Here is a 22,207-nt window from a genome sequence, read left to right as displayed (position 1 = left end):
TACATTGTGGCAACCAAAACAGGATGCAGTATTCCAAGTGTGGTCCTACCAAGACAATATAGTGTGATATTAACACTTCATGTGTTCTTGATTCTAATCTTCTATAAATGAAGTCTAGGACTGCATTGGCAGTTGCAGCACACTACTGGCTCATATTTAATTGATTGTCCACTAGGAGTTCAAGAACCCTCTCACAATTACTACTACCGAGTAAGGTACTACCTAAAATATATCTTTGTATTTGTTTTTTTCTTGCCTAAATGTAAAACCTTACTTTTTCACCATTGAATTACATTTTGTTAGGTACAATAATTCTAGTTATGCTACAAGTTCAAGGCAGCCACTTACAAGCCCAAATGTTCAAAAATGGAACACAAGTAATGAAGGCTATGAAATTGTACAGAAGACTACCCACGTCACAATTAGATTATGACAAACCAAAAAAGGTAATTGTGTATTCCTTTATTGGATAAGGTATATTACAACAGACAAACATATTATACATGCTGTACAAAATATACATTCTGATTACGTGAGAAAATATAAATAGTTACAAGGAAAGAACAGCTATAAGAAAACATTGATTTGCACTACCCTGGATATTTACAAGTATAATTACTTTGGCATTGGAAAATATATCAGTAATTTTCTTCCCTGCAAACTGAAAAAAAAAAGCACACAAGTGTTTCAAAATTGCCTAAATTCTAATCCCAGTCAGAGTTCCTTTTGTTTTCAGAATAGGAGAAAGTATTTGCTTGCTAAGAAGTCATCACTCCAAAACATAACTTAGAGAAGCTATAAAATGTTCTTTGTTCTACCATTTACTTTTAGACATCCTTGTGCTCATAATAGCCTCAATACTTTATTCATTCCACATTTCCAGTCTGATTGCTAAACCAATTTTAGCCCCAAAGCTGTATCAATTGTTTTACATAAAGATATGTAGGGAGTCCTTGTTTATCCACCATTCAGTTATCATGGTGATGAAAACGTAACTTCACAATCAATCCTCACATTTGTGAGTTTTTATAAAGAAAAGGAAAGCTGAAGATCATAAGCACAGCGATGGTTTCACTTTGTGACCGCTTAATAGCTGAGTTGCCAGTCATAGTTGTGGTTGCTGAATGGGAACTTCTTTACATGTAACAAGGTTTGGGTTACCAAATCTGTCTCACTACAGTGATGCTTTTGAACTTCCAGTGTGAATAGTAAAATATTGAGATGTGCAATGTGTCATTTACAATCTGGCAAGGGGTATATACAAAGATCAAATGAAATTCTGGTCTTACAAACTTTTCCAACTTTGGCATCTCAGATTCTTCACAAGCTGTCTCAATTTCCCATAGCCGGTTTTCATCACTTAGAGAAGGAAAACTATCTCATGTGCTAACTTCACATCAGGTAAAATAGAAATGCTTTTAACTATCTGGTAGGTGTACACCCTGAAGAAAATGCAAAACCAGCAACAAGAAATTCTAATGCAGAACTTTCTGTTGCTGATTTATTTTAGCTCATATCAACTTTTTATTCAGATTACAAAAATCAATTCTTGCTTCCTCCCAGAGACACAAAACATGGTTTTAGTGCAGCCTGACTCTTATTTGTCTCAATGTACTTATATTTCAAAGTGTTTTTAACTGGAACCTTTCTCTTATATGACCTATAAATTGCCTTCCAACTCTGTTAATCTGTCATTATTATTAAAAATGATAATAAAAGAATGCTTACCCATTCCATCACCTTCCTGGCCATTCTGTACATTCAATGTCTCCCTTTTTACTGCTAAAGTTCAGGTATGGTTCTTACAGACAATAAGGCAGTGAGTATTAAAATTGTAGCTGCAAGCAAGATTAATCAAAAGCTAATTTTTTGTGGTTCAGTACTTTGAAGCAAACAGATAAAAGAAGATGGTTATTTTGTGCCCTAGAAAGCTGAGCTTTATCTACTTGCTGACAATAATCTGCCTTGACTTTTGTATTTTCAGCACTGCTGCAGACCTCAGACAAGAGATCCCTGTAAGATTTGGGACACCGATATTATGAAGAAAACAATATGTAAGTTGGCACTTTCCACTGGTACAAAAACCAAAAGAGCAAGAAACCACTACTTAATGAGTTCATTCTTTCATAGCTTAGTTACCTGGCTGGCTACTTTTTATAAATGGGACAAGTCCATTGGGATTCTTAAATTACAAAGAATTTTACTGCTTCCAGCCAGAAATTCTGGCCTTATATAATAAGAGTTTTAACAAAAACAGTAAAATTCCAGCTAGTAAAAATAGGCCTTTTCCAGTTAAATATTACTCATGAACTTAGTACATATTATTTCCATTAGTGGGAATATAGTCACTAATTGATTCATTTACTAAATAATAAACTAAACAATAAACTAACATACAAATAAAGCAAATAAAACCCAGCACAATATAGCAATAGCACTTAGACTTATATACCGCTTTATAGGGCTTTACAGCCTTCTCTAAGCAGTTTACAGAGTCAACATATTGCCCACAACAATCTGGGTCCTCATTTTACTGACCTTGGAAGGATGGAAGACTAACTGAACCTTGAGCCGGTGAGAACTGAACTGCTGACAGTTGACAGTCAGCAGACATAGCCTGCAATACTGCATTCTAACCATTGCGCCACCACAACTCAAACACCAAAAGCTCTCCAGAAAAGCTCAACCTTCAGTTTTTTTTCTAGAAGGCAGCAATTTTGGAGGCAAATGAAATATATTTGCCTCAATAATTTTTCATGCCAACATTTTACTATAGAATTATACAAATGGTTTACAAAACACCTTTTACTGAACTCTGAGAAAATATACTACATGAAAACCAGACTGTGGCTAATTTGCAAATTAGGCTACAAGAGTAAGCCTACTGCACTTAATGGGACTTAAATCTGAATAAATATGTATGGGATTATATTGATAGCTATCATTTGTCCTACATTTTGTTGAAATACAAGTGCTTGCCATAGCTGATACAGAGTTTGAGATGTCTTTTAGCTGCAGTCAGAACTCTGAATTATTATATCAGGAAAAATTAGTGAACAGATTATCTCAAGAATAGCAAGGATTAGCAAGAACATTATCTCAGTATAAAAAGGAATCTGTAGACTATTGAGAATCTATAGTCTTTGTTATTCTGGCATGATCTTCCTTTACTAGCTGTTACATTGTTATAATTAGAGTGTTATATAACATTTCATTTTGGTGTACAAAAGCATATTACAAAATGTCAAATTCCTTCCCAGTCCTGTTGTGTCAAAGGTTTTTCTATACAGTATTTCTCAATCTTGGCAACTTTAAGATGCGTCGACTTCCACTCCCAGGATTCCCTAGCCAGCTATTCTGGCTTTCCCATATTCCCCAATGGTGGCTGAGGAACGAGAAGGTTGAGAAACACTGTTCTTTGACTAGCCATTGATGTTCACACTCATTGCTTAATTTCTCAGCCATGGGTATAAACAGAGGTAATCAGTTTAACTTTTCTAAGCTTGAAAAAAGTAAAATCATTTCAGCATCCATGAAATTTTAAAAATGATTTTCACATTAAAATAGTTCAGATATCCAATAATACAGCAACTTAACCATTGCTCACGTCGTATGTATCTTATCCTGTATTAAAAACCAATAGGGCTGATTCACAGAAATTCTCCTTATACACAATCTTCCATCCATCAATTACTGCCCATACATAAAACTAGAAAGGGGAAGAAACACCAAAGAATGAAAATCTTCAGTGAATAGAACATTTGATAACTCCAACCATGGAATGAAAAAAAAATATGAACCCAACCCATCTGCATCATTCTTAGTAAACAATTTCTGATTTCTGGAAAAACAAGTCAGAGAAGTCAGAATGATGTGATATTTGGCATAATTTTTTTAAAAAAACCTTACATTTCAGTCTCTTATCTCCATTAGTGTATACAAAAAATATTTATATTATGTGTATATATTTACATCTGAATACTTCAGAGGGAGAGGAAAGTAAATAGAGTTTGTGACTGGACATACTGAGAGGAATTCCTGCTAGTTGTCAGATGGATCAAAAAAAAAAAAAAAAAAGCAAAGTTTTATATTGATGAATACCAAGGAATCTTGCTAAGTGGCTCTTTTAAAGCTATGTTTTTTCAGCAGGAAAGATAACTTATATGAACCATTTTTGGGAATGTTTCCAGACAACAGAGATACTTTTTAATCACACTTCCACCACGGTGTTGTATCTTCTTTTTTTTCACCATCCGTTTAAGACTGAGCTTTAATATATGCTACTTATTGGAAAATAGCAGAAGGAAGTGATTTTGCCCTCCAGCATGCAGTCAGTGGTCTGTTCCATTAAAGCCTCTGTCGGAAGCATGAAACTTTTTTTTGCCATGAGTCAAAATATGAGGTAGCAAAAATACTAACAAATGCTTCAAGCTGCTAATGTTTCTTATTTCATTTTTATGTAGCTTCACGATGTTCTTGCATGTCCTGAGTCCTGTTAAAATCAAAGTTGTATTGATGTAATCTGTGATGAAGCCTAGGAGGAATAATCTGCTCTGGCTCTTTCTCTGAAATGCCTTCATTTCGCAGAACTTCTGGAACCTCATGGGTCTTAGATGGAGATGAACAATGAGGGTGCAACAACCCAAGATCATTATTGATACCCCATAAAGACTGTTGAAAAAGATCTGTGGAAGGAAAAATTAGAAATTTGAATTTGTAAACAACCTCAGCACTAAGATTCTCAACAAACCCCAATTTCATCTATAACAATACATTTAAATCATGTATTCATTATTTTTCTATGTTGAGGAATAACTTTGTATATTTTATAAAAAGCTATATACAGTATTCAGATATATCTATAAAAAACATAAGATAACCAAAGTGTATTCCAAACTAAGATACTTATTAATAAGCACATATATCTAACAATATTTATAGATCAATCTTGCCTTCAATATTATTAAGGTAACTTTTCTAGACCTTTTTTAGTCAAACATTCTATTTTATTTCCTGCAATAAATGCTACAAGGCATATTTGGAAGGTATTGTGTAATTCTCATTCTTATTCATATGACAGTATACACTGAGATAGTCCCAGTTTGACAACTGGAGCTTTTTTATTGGGGGGGGGGAGATTCAATGAATTAATAATATTAATTTCTGACTGATCCAGTCATCAAAAATATTGAAAGAACATTTCAAGTTGTCTAAAACTATGGAATGGTTTAATTTCCCCATTTGTTAAATTTTTTTTTAGATAAATGGTATTTGCAAAAAAGTTTGACAAAAAATTGGAATATATCAGATTTAAAAATAAATTACTTAAGTCTTATGATTTTAATATGAAAACAATTCAACATTTTCATGTTTATTGACTTGACAAAATGTTTTAAAATGTATGGCCATTGACTTCATTACGTAGGAAAGTAAAATTATGGAGAGGGACAAGTATGTTTTCCGATTTTGCTAAATATACATAAGTTTGTTAATATGATTTTAGGAAAGAACAAAATGGTTATTATTAGCTGATTTGGAATTATATACCAACTATTTCAAATACATTATAGTGTATTTTTCGGAGTATAAGACACACCGGAGTATAAGACACACCAAGGTTTTAAAGACACAAATTTTTTTAAAAAAAGTTTTTGCACTCTGCAAACCTCCCATTTTTCACAAAAACGCCCCCCCCCCCTTTTAAAAGGGGCATGAATAGCACTTAGAAGGTTTGTAGAGTAGTCAGGAAGGCAAAAACGAGCAAAAGGTGGGACATTTTTTGTGAAGCTTATAGAGTACTCCTGGGGCTGGGAGGAGGGGAATTGAGCAAAAAACGGCCCTTTTTGCTTGTTTTGGGGGGCCCACCCCCCAGGAGCACTCTACAAGCCTTTTAAAGCTATGTCCGGCCATTTTGGTGAAGGGGCGGGGTTTGGGGAGGCAAAAATGCTGTATTCAGTGTATAAGATTCACCCAGATTTTCAGCCTCTTTTTTGAGGAAAAAGGTGAGTCTTATACTCCAAAAAATACGGTATGTAGAACAATGGAATTATCAACTATGGGGCACAACCAAAAATATTTACTCTTTTACAGTGGCAGGATAGAACCATCCTAGATTTACAATCTTGGATTGATTAAATGTATTCATTGTCTACTTATGATCTGGTTCCCTCGTGATATAATGGAAAACTAATTCATATTGTACCATATGATCATGGTTAAATATGTTTAAAAGCAAATGTCTTTTGTGTATATATTATGTTTTTACCTTTTTCATTTTTTTCTTTTTGTATATTTTTTGTTTCCTTTTATATAGGAAATCAAATAAAAATATACTTCTGGAATTATGAAAGACAATGTTTATATAACCTATTCTTTGGCTTCATAAACAAATTACATTTAGATATATTTTGAATAGTGGATCCTGAACATTAAGATCAATAAGACATTACTCAAAAAGTGAACTCTACTCAGGTGGAGGAAGCCTAAAAGGCCATTAACTTGGTTTAAACAAGATTCAAATTGCCCCCATTAAAAATCAAATTGTCCCCTATAGGGCACATGCCCCACCTTGGGAATCACTGATGTAGTGGTTAAGGCAGCAAGCTAGAGATTGGGGGACCATGAATTCAAGTTCCACCTAACATAGCAGTTGGGTGATTCTAGGCCTCTACCTCCCTTAGCTAAACTCATTTCACAGGTATGTTGTAGTGAGAAGAGGGAGGGAGTACTAGATATATTTAACGCCTTGAATTATGATAAAAATAATAAAGGCAAGATAAAAATAAATAAATAACATTATGATAAAGGCAGATTCATAATGTGTATTTTGCAATGTAGTTATTAAGTATTTTGCAATAGTCAATTCATTATTTATGTGAAAATGAAACGTCAATCAAAAAAAGTGGGGGGCACTTACCACTACCACAGGACTGAGAACATGGTTTCCTCTCATGTAGCCTGTCTTGACTGCTAGCAAACACTGGCCTATCTTGGCCATCTGAAAGGCTATTAATAGTTGTGGTTTCATGCTGAGGGCATCCAGGATAGGGCTCTTTAGACATCTGTACCATTAAGCTGGACAATGATTGATCCAGTGGATCATCTTCCGTGTTGTATGTATAAGGACAATATTCCCTGTTTCTGGAATAGATGTTGGCATTGTCGTAACAATCTGAGCAGATCACCAATGGCTCTGTGCCACCTAATGAAGAAATAACAATGACAAGTTGGAATACTCTGATATGATCACTAGGAAAACAAGTGACAAACACTTTACTATCTATGGGAAAATCTTTGAGGGTATGGAGTTTTGCAAACAAAAGCCAGAAGAAATAGAATCATATATTTGGAAGGGACTTTAGAAGTAATTTAGTCCAATAATTCAACCTCTGCTCAGTGCAGGAACGGCTTGCTCATAATGAGCATTTAACGAGTTTTAACAGCAGGAGGGTTGGGGAAGGAGGAGAACCCAATCCAGCATTCTCTCTGTCATCTAAATTAGAAGGGGGAACTAGCAAGCCTTTGTCAATTTAGGCCCTCAGGCTTAAAAGATGCTTTCTCCCAGCACTTGGCTTTATAGGTGCTATTAGGAGAGCTTCAATTAGTTAAAAGTAGAATGGGATGTTAGTCCAAGAAAACTAGAAGGCACAACTTGGAAATAAGAGAAGGGAAGGAATTGTATTTTAATCTACTCTCCCCCCTTTCGTGACTGTAAAGAAGTGGTTCTGGGTTTGCTTGCTTCCTTGCTGGACTTGTTCATTCAAATGCATCCAGAAAAATACAAGAATTTTCCCTTTTCTGCCTCTTCTCCCTGTAGACTTCTCTGTTACCAAACAATTCTAGCTTCCCAATTTTAAATCATTTCTATGGGAGTAACTTTTTTTATATAGGACAGCACACAGACAAAGAAAAAGAAAAGAAACCAACCAATGGACTAATTTTTTTAAAGCTTCATTCTATCACTAGTCTTGCACCGATGACTGTGGAGGGTAGAGCAAATGATATCTAAACTGATGCAAGGAGGGCATAAATAAAGGTGACATTTTCACACTTGACACCCAGTGGGTCTGCCTACCCATGTTGCAAACTCAGAATATGTTTATACAAGTAGCCCTCGAGTAACATCCATTTGAAGTTACAACAGCACTGAAAAAAGAGACTGTTTTTCACACAACGTTTTACAAACGTTTGCAGCATCCCCATAGTCATATGATCAAAATTTGGATGCTTGGCAACTGGTTCATACTGATGATGACTGCAGTGTCCAGGGATCATGTGATCCCCTTCTGCAACCTTCTTACAAGCAACGTCAATGAAGATGCCAGATTCACTTAACAACTGTCTTAACTACAGCGAGTCACTTAACAACTGTGGCAAGGAAGGTCACAAAATGAGGCAAAATTAATTTAACTATAGGTATTCAAGGACTACCTATTGTATATGTTACATAAGAGATTAATTATGTATTTAATCTTGCTTTGATCAATTTAATTCAGTTTACATTCTTTGATAAATCTCAACAATCAAGCATTTGGTCATTCCACAGTAAATTGGCTGTGGAAAATAATCTATTTTTTGCCTAAGAATAAGACACATAGGACTTACCATCTGCGCCTTTGTGTAGGTAACTATTGGAGGGAGGCATAAGTTGCTGATTGCTTCCTGCTTCAGAATTACTGTAGCCTTCCTGTGGCTCTGACAGAGTCCCTTGAGAAGATAAGTAGCTAGGAATATCAGGAGGCAAATTTACCTCTTCTGAAAGAGGAGGGGGAAAATCCAATAGTTAATCATTATATTTTCAATATGGCATTAAACTATCTAGCAACTAAGTACCATATTTTTCGAACTACAAGACACAATGGAATATAAGACGCACCAAGATTTCGAAGAGGCAAATTTTTAAAAAAGGTTTTTGCACTCTGCAGACCTCCCAAACCCTCTGCACACCTCTTTTTTTTTAAATGGGGCATGCAGAGAGTTTGAGAGGCTTGCAAAGTGCTTCTGGGGGCTGGGGGCAAAAATGAGCAAAAAATGGCTTGTTTTTCATGCAAATGGGCCTGTTTTTTGCCCCCAAAAGGGGCATACATAGCCTTTTGGAGGCTTGTAGAGTGCTCCTGGCCCATTTTCCGCTTGTTTTTGCCCTCCTCAGCTCCCAGGAGCACTTTGCAGGCTTCCCAAACCCTCTCTGCATGTCCATTTTTGTGAAGGGGTGGGGGTTCAGGAGGCCAAAAATGCTGTATTCAGTGTATAAGACGCACCCAGATTTTTACCCTCTTTTTGGGGGGAAAAAGGTGTGTCTCTTACTCCGAAAAATACGGTGTCTATTATTAGGACAGTAACATTCAAGCAGGATATCAAGGAACACAGCCTCACACTATAAAAAGAAAACTTACCTAGTAGGGCTAGGAGAATAAAATTTCTTGAAAGCATTTTCATTTATTCTTTTCTAATGCTAATTTACCTCCATTTATTAAACTATAAATATTTAATAATTTTACACTTATTTCCACACTATACTACTATTTTTTCTGAAAATATGACAAAATGTAATTTTTGAAAAATGTTATGCAATAACTCCAAACACTACAAGCTTATCACAAACAACAGGGACACATTTGTATATATTTATTTACAGCTTTCTTAATTTTCAATATTTTGACTTTATATATGATCACTTCTAGAGGCTGAACATATGATAATGAAAGGCTCTGGCATTACCTCTCTGACAGAGGTTTGATAGTTTATGAAACAGGTATTTCTGGATGTGCCGATAGATCTCTACTGAGCCACTTTTGGAATAACTCAATTCTTTTTACAAATTGTCATGCTAACTATGAAATGAATAAGATTAAAATTTCAGTTTTCCCACCTGTGTTAGTGATGCTATAATCTTCACTTTTTCTTCTCATGTGATAGATAACAATAACCCAAATGAGAGAGGTGCCTACAACACAGCAGACCACAACAATGATCACAATCCCAACTGTTGTCCAGCCATCGTCTCCAATTCCAATGGCACTTTGGGAGGAGTCACAATTTGGTGAAGATAATACATATAGATAAATGTGTCCACGCACTGTCCCAAGTGTATTAGACATAATGCAAGTATATTTTCCAGCATCTTCTAATCCCGCATCTACAATGATAAGCAGTTGATTGGCAGCCGCAAAGAAATGCCGTTCTGTCACTGTCAGAGAGCCATCATCTTTGGTCCAGTTTAGGCGAGGGGCAGGGCTGCCACTGGCAATGCACTGCAGAACCGCTGTTTCACCTTGAGCTACGGTCCTGTCTTCCAGAGGCCTAACAAATGAAGGTGTTTCTGGGAAAAACAAATATGATACTTAAAATATGTGCAAACACGCAGACTAAATGGCATCAAAATATCTTCACACTAGTGATTCATGGGGAAAATATTCCATAGATATTTGGCGATGTTCAATTTGATTTTGGGATTAAACCACATTTAAATTCAAACCAAACGAAAAGTATTGTTTTTCATTGCCTAAACCAAAGGTCAGCATTTTTTGGTACTGCACTGTTGGTATTATTTTTTAATAATTTGATATAAAGCTGTCAAGATGGTTAACCACCAATCCTAACATTCCTCTCTACCAAAAGTGCCCAAAACCTAACACACAATAACCGATTTTAACTTTCTCAGAGATAAAGCAGCTTCTGAGCTTATACCTGTGGAGACACGTGGCACGACAAAACTGCGCCCGTCAAAATAGCGGTGATAAAATCGCGTCGCTAAAGCCGCAACGTCATCACCGCGCGTCATCACCGCCGCGACAACAGCGTGGCAACAGAAGGGCGCTTTAAAACGGCGCCGAGGCAGAAAGCCGATTTCATTTAAGGTAAGGGTTAGGATTAGGTTGAGGCGTTTGTTTTAGGGTTAGGTTTAGGGTACTGAGTGCTTGGGAATGCGCAGATTTGCCCTCCGCGATTATGTCATCGCGGTAGGGTCGCGTTTTTCCTTAGCGCTTCGAACGGCACAAATTAGTCTTCGCGCTTATGTCTCCGCGGATAAGGGCTTCGCGGATTTGTGGTGGAACCGTGGAGACAAACCACCTGAAATATATCCAAGCATAAAAATCATGTAGCTTCAAGTCTGCTTACCTAACACAGTCAATGTTACATTTGCTGATATACTGCCAGCCACATTTTGTGCCATACAACTATAAATCCCCATATCTTCAATTTTCACATTTACTATGAAGAAGACATCATCCTCGGGCATCACGTGCATTCGCCTTTCACGAGCTGCAGGGAAATCTGTGCCGCCATCTTTTTGCCAGGATATCTGGGGTGGTGGATGACCTTCTGCAGCACATTCCAATTTAGCCATGGCTCTCGTACGTACTGTCAAATCCATGGGAGTTTTCACAAAAGTAGGCAGCTCTGAATGAAAATGCAATAGAATATGGGAATTTTCTTTATACAGAACATGCAAAATCCACAAATCTCCCCTTGTTAAAAGATTTACTTTTTTTACTTTTTACTTTTACATTTTTTTACTTAGATTGACACCAAACATTTGGAAAACTATCTGGATTTTAGGGGGGGCATGGGGGATAAAAATTATTCTCAAGTCCACTTTCTGACTCAAAAGATAGTTGTTTGTCCAATAAAAAACCAAAAAACAAAAGTAAACCCACAACCATCACAAACTAGGATTCATCAATCTGACCTTTTTTCAAGATCTAGTTTACTCCCAAGTTTTAATAATGATTTGGAGTGGAAAACAAAAAACAAAAAGATTTTCAGTTTCTCTGGAACAACCCATGTTGTCTTCACCTTTTCATCCTTTAATGTTAATAAAATCAGTAGTTTCATTACATTAAACAGAATAGCACATCCTCAATATGGATGACCTTACTGGAATGATGTGATTTAGTACATTAAGAATTAAATGGCAAATGCTTTCCATATAATCTTCTGGTGTCATCTTTACATCAGGTGAATGACTGCCCAAAAATATTTGGGCACCTGAATGCTGGCACTGCAAGGGAACTGGGTGCATTCTATCTTCAGATGGGGGGGGGGGGGGTGTCTTAAAATAAAAAAGCTAATCCACAGAAATTGGACTGAACCAGCCAAGAAGTTATATGGAACACATGTATTTCTTAGTGTGCTAAATTACATCATTCCAGGCATGCCTTGACATTATCCATGGTGCTTGCTTAATTCTTGTTACCACTGTGGTTGTTACCATGGTAGTTGGCACCACTCTACTCCTCCTCCAGCAATTCCACCTGGAAGACAAAGCACCAACTCTTCCGCAGAGGGCAGAGACTGCTGCTCCCATTCTTTCTTCCACGATCTCTTTCTAATGCTGCTGTTTAACTAACTCCTCAGGTTACAGCTTTCCTGACTCTAGTACAGTAGATATACCAGACAGGCAGCTACAGAAAAACACAGAAGCTTTTGTTGCTGCAGTTGCCAAAGCCATCTCAACCTATGGAACTGCTATGGCTGCCTCTTCCTCAGTTTGGTCTTTACGGGGGCATTGAGCCAAGAAGCAAGCTGGCTGTTCTCTAATTTAGTTAACACACCAGGTTAAACTGTAACATGGCTTATTTGTTTTGGACTTAGCATGTTATACAATCTCATCTGTTATAGCTTTTCCCCTAAACCACAGTTAAAAACCCTTAGTATTTATACTGATTTTTGTTTTCCTCTTTTTTAAAAAATGAAAAAAAATGGTCCTTATGCCTAGTTTCTATGTAAGAAGTCTTTCATAACTTTTCAGCACCAGCTAATTTTTTTTACCTACTATTTTAGGGAGGAACTGAAAAGGGAAAGACTGTTGGCACACATTTGGAAGCTAAACAAACACTGGAAATCTTTTTTTTCTGATGAGACTGCAGAAAGGGGGTTGTATTATATCAGTGAAACTATAGTCAAAGGTTATGTAAACACATATTTCTATCTCTTAGACACCTCTTCTCCCCACACAGTACTACTTGGGAAAAGCGAGATCACTTTTGCCAGAGATCTAAATTGCTTACTTGCAATGGACTATTGAAAGTACATGAAAGATAAAGGCTCTCAATCCCTCTTGTACAGATTAATTTCTAGGATTTTCCTTCTTCTTAAAACAAAGCAAAACAAAAGCCCCACTGCTGCATACCATTGATAGTCAACTTGGCCTTGTTGGAATAATTGGACCCAAAGTGATTGAAGATGATACACTGGTATTTTCCTTCATCAGTAAAGTTCACATTGAAAACATGCAGGATAGAAGTATATTCCAGGATTTCACCATCTTGTTGTTGGTACCTCACATAATTTTCTATATCTGCATCATATAATATTTCACTGTCTTTTCTCCAGGCAGCAGATATAGGCAAATCACTGCTGCTCACAGCCTTGCAAGTCAGGGTAACATTGACTCCTCTAAGTGCAACTGTAGTCTCAGGATGTATTCTAATCTGTGGCTTGGGAAAGTCATCTACAAAAAACAAATAAAAATTAGCTACATGTCCTTTTCAAAAGGGAAATGCAGTAAATACCAATAGAAATTTGTGAGTAGGGGGGTATGAAGCTTTGAAACCGTATGGATATGTGGAACATACCATCGTTGCACTACAATGACAGCAAGAGATACATTATAAGACAACCCAGGTATTTTCTGAAGGTCTCTCATTTCTCATCATATGTTCAAAGGGTTTAAAAACACATATTTGGCAGGGAAACATCTTGTGGCACTAATTTGCATCTTTTTTTACTGCTACAGCTTTATTCATTTAGAATCTGAATAATCTATTTTAAAAATCCATAGTAGAATAACAGAGTTTGGAAGGGATCTTGGAGGTCTTCTAGTCCAACCCCCTGCTTAGGCAGAAAACGTACACTACTTCAGACAAATGGTTATCCAACATCTTCTTAAAAACTTCCAGTGTTGGAATATTTACAACTTCTGGAAGCAAGTTGTTCCACTGATTGGCAATATAACATATTGGCAAAGAAAGTATGTAGACAACTATTTAAAAACTGTTAGAAGGAACAAACATGGATACAAGGGATTGGTTGCTGCAAAGTGTCCAACTTCAAAAAATGTAAAAGCTAATACTACATTGTACCTTGCTAATGTAAAATAAAACCTGTCATAAAAACTTTAGCCAAAGAGTTTCATTTAGCCCACTAGGATTCTTCCGTAGCTCCCAGAGCTTCTTCACAATTACTGGGAGCAAGAAATTGGGCACATTTAAATGTTTAAGTCCTGCAGATTTTTAAAATATTCATTTCATCCATTCTGCAATTCTGGGAATCAAAGTTGACACTTCTTACAATTGCCATGCTTGAAAAACACTACCTTAGAGCCTCTATTTCACCCTGTCAAATTGACTTTTAGAAATTTCAATCTCCCATAAAGAAGAGAATTTCAAAGTATTAATGTCACTGTACTTATCATTTTTCTCTATTATTTAAGCTTTCTTAAATGACAAAGTTGACTTATTTGAAGATCTGGCGAAATTTGTTTACTGAACAAACTAGAACAAATGTTCCAGGCAACTTCTGAAATATGAGTCTAGGGTTTTTGAACCAACATTTGGGTTAGCCATATATGTCCTTAATATATACATTAAAAATTAATGACAATACACATAAACCAGATGGTTAAGTTAGTGAAGTAATACTTTTCTTCCTAATTCATTCATGCAACCATTTTTCAGGATATAAATTATCAGTAGGTTCATCATAAAATGACATTATTATTTTTTTTAAAAAAGGGTAAGAGAACACAAACCACAAACAAAGTCTTCAGTGTTCACACTGAGAATACTCCTTCCAGCTAGCGATTCAGGATGAGCACAAACGACATTGACAGTGTCCTGCAAACGGCTGTGGAAAAGCCAGCGTGGGAGCCATTTCAACTGGCAGTCACACAATAAGCTGCTAGTGTTCAACAACCTGAAAACATAAGGCACAAGGAAATATGCTGTAAGCTGGAAGGCAAAGAAATAGGAGCTCACTTAGAGGGCATGATTCTTTTCCCTGCTTATTCCTGCTAAAATATATATGAAAACCGTCATTAACATTTCAGAATTAAAAGCTTGATTTTCCTAAAATGTATCATAGATGTAACACCTTTCATATTTTACATTCCTATCAACCAACTCACATGCAAAGAGGTAATACCTAATGAGAGAATTGTTTCTAAATATAATCAGTATCTAATGCTATTTATGATAAGAATGTTACTAGAAATAGTAAATCATTGCAAGAATAAATAACAGAATAAAGCAATCTGCGCTAACTTCAAGATGCAAAGCAACTGTCAGCCCCATGAAAATAGTAAACTGTCAAATCAGATTTTTAAAAGTAACAATAATAGCAATACATAGCAAAGAAGTGTAATATTTGTATTTCTGCAAATGCAATTTGTGAAGACTGAATATTGACTATAGCCTTTAAACTGAATTAGTTAATACTGCACTATAGCAGCGGTGTCAAACTGGCGGCCCACATGCTAGATGCATCAAGGAGAGGACATGCCCACTCCAGCTCTGCGAAGGGAAAAAGTGTCACAAACATCATGTAACAGCAATGTGACACTGCGAGTTTGATACCCTTGCACTATAGCATAGCTATGAGATTTGAAATACTAAAATGTACTATGATGTCATCTGATTTAGCATATCATCTAAACCAAGGCACTATTTCTTGGCTTTAAAAAAATCATTCAACAAAGTATACTGAAAGAGACATTTCTAAATATATACCATATATATCAGTGGTAGCCAACCTGGTCCCTAGCGCCCACTAGTGGGCGTTCCAGCTTTCATGGTGGGCGGTAGGGGTTTGCTGTAACTCTGATTTATAAATTTTATAAAGTAAAATTACTTTCCTACTTTATAAATCACCATTACTGTGGAACCGGTAGGCGGTTAGAAAATTTTACTACTAACAGAGATACAAAAGTGGGCAGTAGGTATAAAAAGGTTGACTACCGCTGATATATATCCTTTCCTAAACACAACCTTGTATATAACTGGTAAAACAATATATTGGATCCTTTGATGTCTATATGCTGCTGTCTTTATGTTTTTATTCTTCAATAGTCATTACAGATATCTGAAATATGTGTAATGCATTCTGCATTTTACTTTTCAGTATTTTTATATATTGCCTAACTTAAGAAAAGTTTTGCCTCTGAAGTAAAGATGCCCTTTGTCACAGGGAAGATAATTCAAAAGTAGTTTAACTAACTCAATTATTGTTTTAATCAGAAAAAAAAACAATCCATATCAATTGTGTTAGAAGTACAAGTTCTTTTCTGTGCAACTAATTTATTAACATTAAGTGAATTTAAGATTTTTTAAGATTAGATACTTACAATTCTTTAAGAAGAGGTTGGGAAAAACCACCTTCTTCAATAGATACTATAGCATTGTTGGTCAGATCTCTACAAAATTAAACAAGAACCATATATTCATGAATTTGTTTTATGTTTGAATTTTTAAAACTGGGATATATTCTACAGAAAAACAGATCCCCCCCCCCAAAATATACTTACAGATATTCAAGGGCCTGAAGATCAGAAAGTGCTTTCTTTGTAATTGACTTAATTTGGTTTCCTTGAAGAATCCTTTTTTAAATAAAAGCCAAAAGATAATTTATACCAAAATATCAAGACATGAATTCTAATGTATTTTAATAAAAAATAATTTGCAAAAACACATGCAACATTTTAGGCAGACCACACGATGGTACCAGTCTGCTACAATTAGCAAGTTGTGACAGAATGTAGAAGAGCAATTGCTACTACATCAGATTTCATCTCAGGAGTTGGTAAAGAAAAAAAAGAATAGTAAGCATAAGGTTACATAGAATACCCAACCTGTTCAGAGACAATAAGTCTTATGTAACACCACACACAGAAAAAAATAAAGATTAACACTGTTAACAGTTTTTATTTCGACTTGTTAGGCATTCCTTAGAGACAAAGAGATTACTGAGGCTGAAGTCCTCTATTTGTTCTTGCACGTTTTGGTAGATTCTGACCTTTAATTGGAGACTCAGGAGAACGGTATTCGTTCTCTCCTTTCCCTAACTTGGCATCAGTTTCTGCCTTTGTTGAAAAAGAACCAAAACTTTTCTTTTTTCAATTGAGAGGGGTGGAGGAGGGGGAATCTCACTCTGCATGTGACTCGCATATAAGGTATATGGCAAAATTTTAGAAAATACTTAATAGAGCAAAAATCCCAACAAGAAACTCCTCTCCAAAATATATTCTTACTAGGTAGCAACTATAAAATACAACTTATGATAACTGATTCTCATCTATCAATGAAGCCGCACTAAAACTCTTTTCCTTTATAATGTGAGGGTCAAAAGAAGAAGAAGAAGTATACATAAGGCTACAAAAGTTTTATTTTTTAAAAAACTTGCAGTCTTGCTATAAATTTCCTTGGGCAGACCTCTATAGCTTTCCCAGGTTAGCTTTCATGTAGTGCTAAACCATAACGTAATCTACTTTTTATATCTTCTTATATATGAATGGATAAATAAAATAATTTTACAGTAATAAACATGGTTAACATAAAAAACGTATTATGGTTTGTAGTTATCTTACCAAATGCAACTACTTAACATAATGTGTGCATGGAAGACATGGCTAATTTTTATTTCTGACTTACTACTTTTTGAATGTATTGCTTTGCCTTAGCCTCTAACCCAGTGTTTCTCACCCTTGGCAACTCTAAGTTCTGTGGACTTTAATTCCCAGAATTCCCCAGTCAGCACATGAGATACACTTCTCTAATCCACAGCAGAATATTTAAACAGGACGAATCTGGAACAGAATCTGATCCAACAAATAATATTTCCTTCCCTTGCTTGTAATACTGCTTCTAGCATCACTTTGGATTTTTAAGAAAAGTGCCCAAAACAAATTATACTTATTAGCTGGAATGGACATATTTACCTATGATTTACTCAATAAACCATAACCATGTCCACACAGTATGCCAAGATAAACTGAGATTTACAACCACATTTTGGCTATGTCATCATCATTATTTCAGACACTGTCTATCCATTGGAGGATAAACGTTTCTTCCATAAGTCTCCAACAATATTGTGCTAAGCTTTCTTTTGTCAATTGGGCTGCAATACTTGCTGATATCATCCATCCACATGTTACAAATAAAGCCCTGTCTTCTTGAAGCCGTAAGTTTTTAGGATACTATTTTTAATAAACTGAGTTGAGAATATTTTTGTATCACATTCATAAACTCTGACAGGCTCAACTATTCTTTTTTTAATACTCTAATATCAGAACTAAGTTTTAAACCATATAAAAGGTTTCTAAAAATATCAATAAAACAAACTGCCCCATACTCTGAAGGTTTCACTTTTAAATCAACCAATTCTACAAAAATTTTAAAACTTACAATTTATTAAGTCTCTCAAGACCTGTAAATGCTTCATTTGCATCTTCTATGGCCCAGGAGATCTCATTATTCCGTAGATCTCTAAAAATATAAGTACACATTCCAAATAAATATTTGACAAACAAAGCAAAGCAAAACAAAACACATTCTTCTAACCCCAATTACTCCTCTCTCTTTCAGGTTTTGCCATTTTTAAGATTCAGTTTTGCAATAAAAAAATCTTTATATGGACATTCACATTTCTGGTTAATATAAATTCTGGCCTCATGAGATATAATTTGGTTTAAAAAAATATAACTGGAAGAATTAATTCATGAACATAGCACCAATGGGGAAGTGGAATTATGGAAAATCACTAGAGCTAAAGCCAGACAGCACTGTTACTACAGCTGAACGCTATTTATTAGTCTTTAATGGCTTTAGTATGTCATTTACCACCAACTGGTGATCCTCTTCAACTGAATTAATGTTGTACCATTGTTGTAAATGATTTTATGTTAATGAAGCAAGAAGCTTATAACATTAGCACAGTGAGGGATGTTGAGTGAAGAATTGCTAGCCAGAAAAAAAAACAGATTTTCAGAGAGACACGTGGGTGGTTTTATTCCCAAATTCTATTATATGCCAATGTGACTTCCGTTTATCCTTTTGTCCTCTACATCCTTCTAAGGGATAGAACAGAAATCTATTAAAACCAATTCAGTGAACTCCTAAGAGGAAAAGAGAATGCTTAGTTGAAATCTAATAATCTTAGTAGTCCTAAGGACAAGTCATAAATTTATAACAACCTTCACTTTCCTGAGTTTAGTGAATTCATAAACTTAGCCAATAGTTTATCAATGACACCCCACACAGAAAAATCAACACAATTTTTAAAAATACACTATTTCTGTCATTTGGTACAGGTAGTCCTCAACGTATGACCACAACTGAGCCTAAGATTTATGTTGCTAAGTCAGAAACTTGTTAAGTGAGTTTTGCCCCATTTTATGACTTTTCCTGCCATATTTGTCACCACAGTTGTTAAATTAGTAATACTGTTGTTAAGTGAATCAAGTTACCCCACTGACTTTGCTTGTCAGAAGTCGCAAGAGGTGATCATGATCCAGTGACACTGCAACTGTCATAAATGAGTCAGGTGACAAGCATCCAAATCACATGACCATGGGGATGCTGCAAGTCATAGGTGTGAAAAATGGTCATGTCACTTTTTTTAGTGTTGTTGTAACTTCAAACGGTCACTAAGAGGACTACCTATACCATGTTCCAACATTTTGCACAATCAAAATAACCTCCCTGATGTACTCATGCTGCAAAATGAGAGAATATTTAAGATGTTTATTATTTTCAGGAATTAATTTGTTAACTGTATATAAATGGATAAAGCAGTATAACAGAAAGCTTGTATAGCAAAATAAATGCTATGCTGCATTTTGATTTATAATCATGCAACACATATTCTATATTCCAGCCTGAAACCAGGGCAGTAAATTAGTTTATACTGCAAAGCCACTGACACAGGAAAAGATCTATTAAAGAACAACTTTTCCGGCTGTTGAAGTTGACACATTCCGATGTCATGTGTAAGTAGAACAAGTTCTTTTGAGTAGGCCCTTACTGGGTGGGCCAATAGGCATTTACATTTCATGCCCAGTTAGGCACAAATACTTGGAGCCCTGTTAATCACTCTCAGACCATTGTCTGTAAACATCCAATGACCCTGAACCAAAAAACTAGCCTGTCAGCAGCTTGATGTGTCTCAAGATTCCAGCAAAATTCACTAATTAATCTGCTGTTCTTTTGTTTTATGCTACTTCAAGTTTAAAATATTAGCTTTAACTAATATTAAAAGGCTTTAAAAGGCTACATTGAATTTAAAACAGTGTAACTGATTATGCAAGTTTTCTGAAGACTGTTAACTATTTGAGCAACAGATTATTCTCTTTTCTTTCCCAATAATACTTAATGATAGCTGGGAGAGACAGACAGCGCTGTCACTTTCTATTTTCTCATGCTATATTTTAGTTATTCTCCCTGAGAAAACCTGTTACCCCAACTCAATTTAAATTACACTTTGTTGTGCAGTTTCCATCTCTATACCTAAGAATACACTCTTTCCAAATACTTATTTTAACATGTTTCTAAGGATAATAATATGAAGGTTAACCATGTTCTTTATGTTTTATAAATTTAGAAGAATTTCAACCATTTTACACATCTCTGGAGGCTTTTTTCATCTCTTGGAACCATTTAAAATAGACTGTGCTGTTTTTGGACCAGAAAGAAAAGAAGCAATAAAGAGCCATTTGATGAAAATAACTGGGGGTATATGGATTAATGTTGCAGAAAAGACAAAACTCCTTGAGCAGACTTCAGTGGAAAATTTTGAAAGACTGTGTCTCCTATCCTTTTGAAAACTGATGCTTGTATGCTACAGTAGAGCTCACCAGGGAAATGAGTAATGCTTAATTTCCAGAAAGAAAAATGCCGGAAATTCCTGAGGGATAAAACCATTTTCACAATCAACCTTTCTCCACTGATCTTTATGAAGGACAGGTTGCTCTTCGCTGGACTAAAAGGGAAAAGTATTCTACATATGTTCAGATGCTAGGTTTGTGCACTATTATATATTTGTATCTACCTGCACTTCAGCCTCCTATCCTAGCATAGAAAGAACTGAGCCTGAAAAAATAGGCTTGCTTAGGAATTCTTCATGAAGACAGATGGTTAGGTAAAGAGGCAACTAACAATGACTCCATAAGAATTATTTAATTTTACATTATACAAAGGTTCCATGTAAATGCTGAATCCTTTAAAAAAGCACCTAGAAGTACTGAATAAACCTGAGTAATACGGATCAGCTCTTTGATATAATAAACCTGTCATATTTTTACCTTTTGAAATGCATATAAATAATCTAAGGCCAATCGTCAGAAAGTGGACCCACATCTCCTTTGTGTTCGTAATACCATAAGTGTTACTATCACCCTCTGATGAGAGCGTTTAAGTTTTATTCCTGCTAACTTCTGATAAACCTTATTTTCCCTCTAAATTATATACACTTACAAAATCTGTAGATATGAGAGTCCTTTAAAAACCCCATCAGCAATGTAACTGAGCCTATTGTCACTCAGATTTAATTTTTCCAATACATTCACTCCAATAAAAGCAAAGTCATCTAGGCGAGCCAGTTGATTGTATGACAGATCTCTGAAATGAAAGGCACAATAAAGAGAAAGATGTAAGTAATAAAATTGTTGAAATGTTGTGACACCACTAATCAATTTGATTTGAGAAGACAGATCCATTTTTGTAAGGTATATTAAGAAACTTTCCCAACTAAGATTATTTATTCCACTAAATTTACCTCAATAAAACAAATGTAAGTACTTACAGTTCAGAAAGACTTTGGCAGAATTCCCATGCATCAGGTCCAATCCTGTTAATGGCATTCTGACTGACGTAGAGCTTTTGCAGGGCCTTTAAGCCATATAGCCATCCCTTATTTACTTCTGTCAGATTATTCTGTTCCAACTCTCTGCAGAATCAGAAGAAAATGTTACATATGTTTTAAATCATGTATTTAAAAGTATGTATTTGGATTCACATCATACATAGCAATTTGCTAGTAGAAATGCAAAGCTATTATTAAATACTATTGTACCTACAAGTCCTCAATATAAAAGCCAAGGCAATTTAGAAAGGAAAGAAAAAAAATGTTTAAGTAGAAAGCAAAAGGTAAGAATTCAACATTCACTATTTTTTTACTGTTATTATGAATTATTATCTGCCACTGTTTTCTGAAA

At 35.4% G+C, this 22,207-nt stretch overlaps 1 protein-coding gene across 1 annotated transcript in view; it reads right to left on the bottom strand.

The window, feature by feature from the left end:
* Nucleotides 1–3,154: 3,154 nt before the first annotated feature.
* Nucleotides 3,155–22,207, bottom strand: part of LRIG2 (leucine rich repeats and immunoglobulin like domains 2) — a 40,184-nt gene continuing 21,131 nt past the window's right edge. Inside the window, exons 7-18 of the mRNA XM_032217601.1 lie at nt 21,796–21,939; nt 21,468–21,611; nt 18,402–18,482; nt 16,523–16,594; nt 16,343–16,411; nt 14,753–14,916; nt 13,133–13,453; nt 11,119–11,400; nt 9,869–10,318; nt 8,605–8,754; nt 6,917–7,201; nt 3,155–4,685 (exon numbers count right to left, since the gene is read on the bottom strand). Coding sequence (XP_032073492.1) covers nt 4,456–4,685; nt 6,917–7,201; nt 8,605–8,754; nt 9,869–10,318; nt 11,119–11,400; nt 13,133–13,453; nt 14,753–14,916; nt 16,343–16,411; nt 16,523–16,594; nt 18,402–18,482; nt 21,468–21,611; nt 21,796–21,939 — 2,392 coding nt within the window. The 3' untranslated portion in view covers nt 3,155–4,455. The remainder of the gene's footprint in view (nt 4,686–6,916; nt 7,202–8,604; nt 8,755–9,868; nt 10,319–11,118; nt 11,401–13,132; nt 13,454–14,752; nt 14,917–16,342; nt 16,412–16,522; nt 16,595–18,401; nt 18,483–21,467; nt 21,612–21,795; nt 21,940–22,207) is intronic.

The sequence above is a fragment of the Thamnophis elegans genome, chromosome 5 (assembly GCF_009769535.1).
Source record: "Thamnophis elegans isolate rThaEle1 chromosome 5, rThaEle1.pri, whole genome shotgun sequence".
In the NCBI taxonomy this organism is placed as follows: Eukaryota; Metazoa; Chordata; class Lepidosauria; order Squamata; family Colubridae; genus Thamnophis; species Thamnophis elegans.
This window is presented reverse-complemented; position numbering and strand designations above follow the sequence as displayed.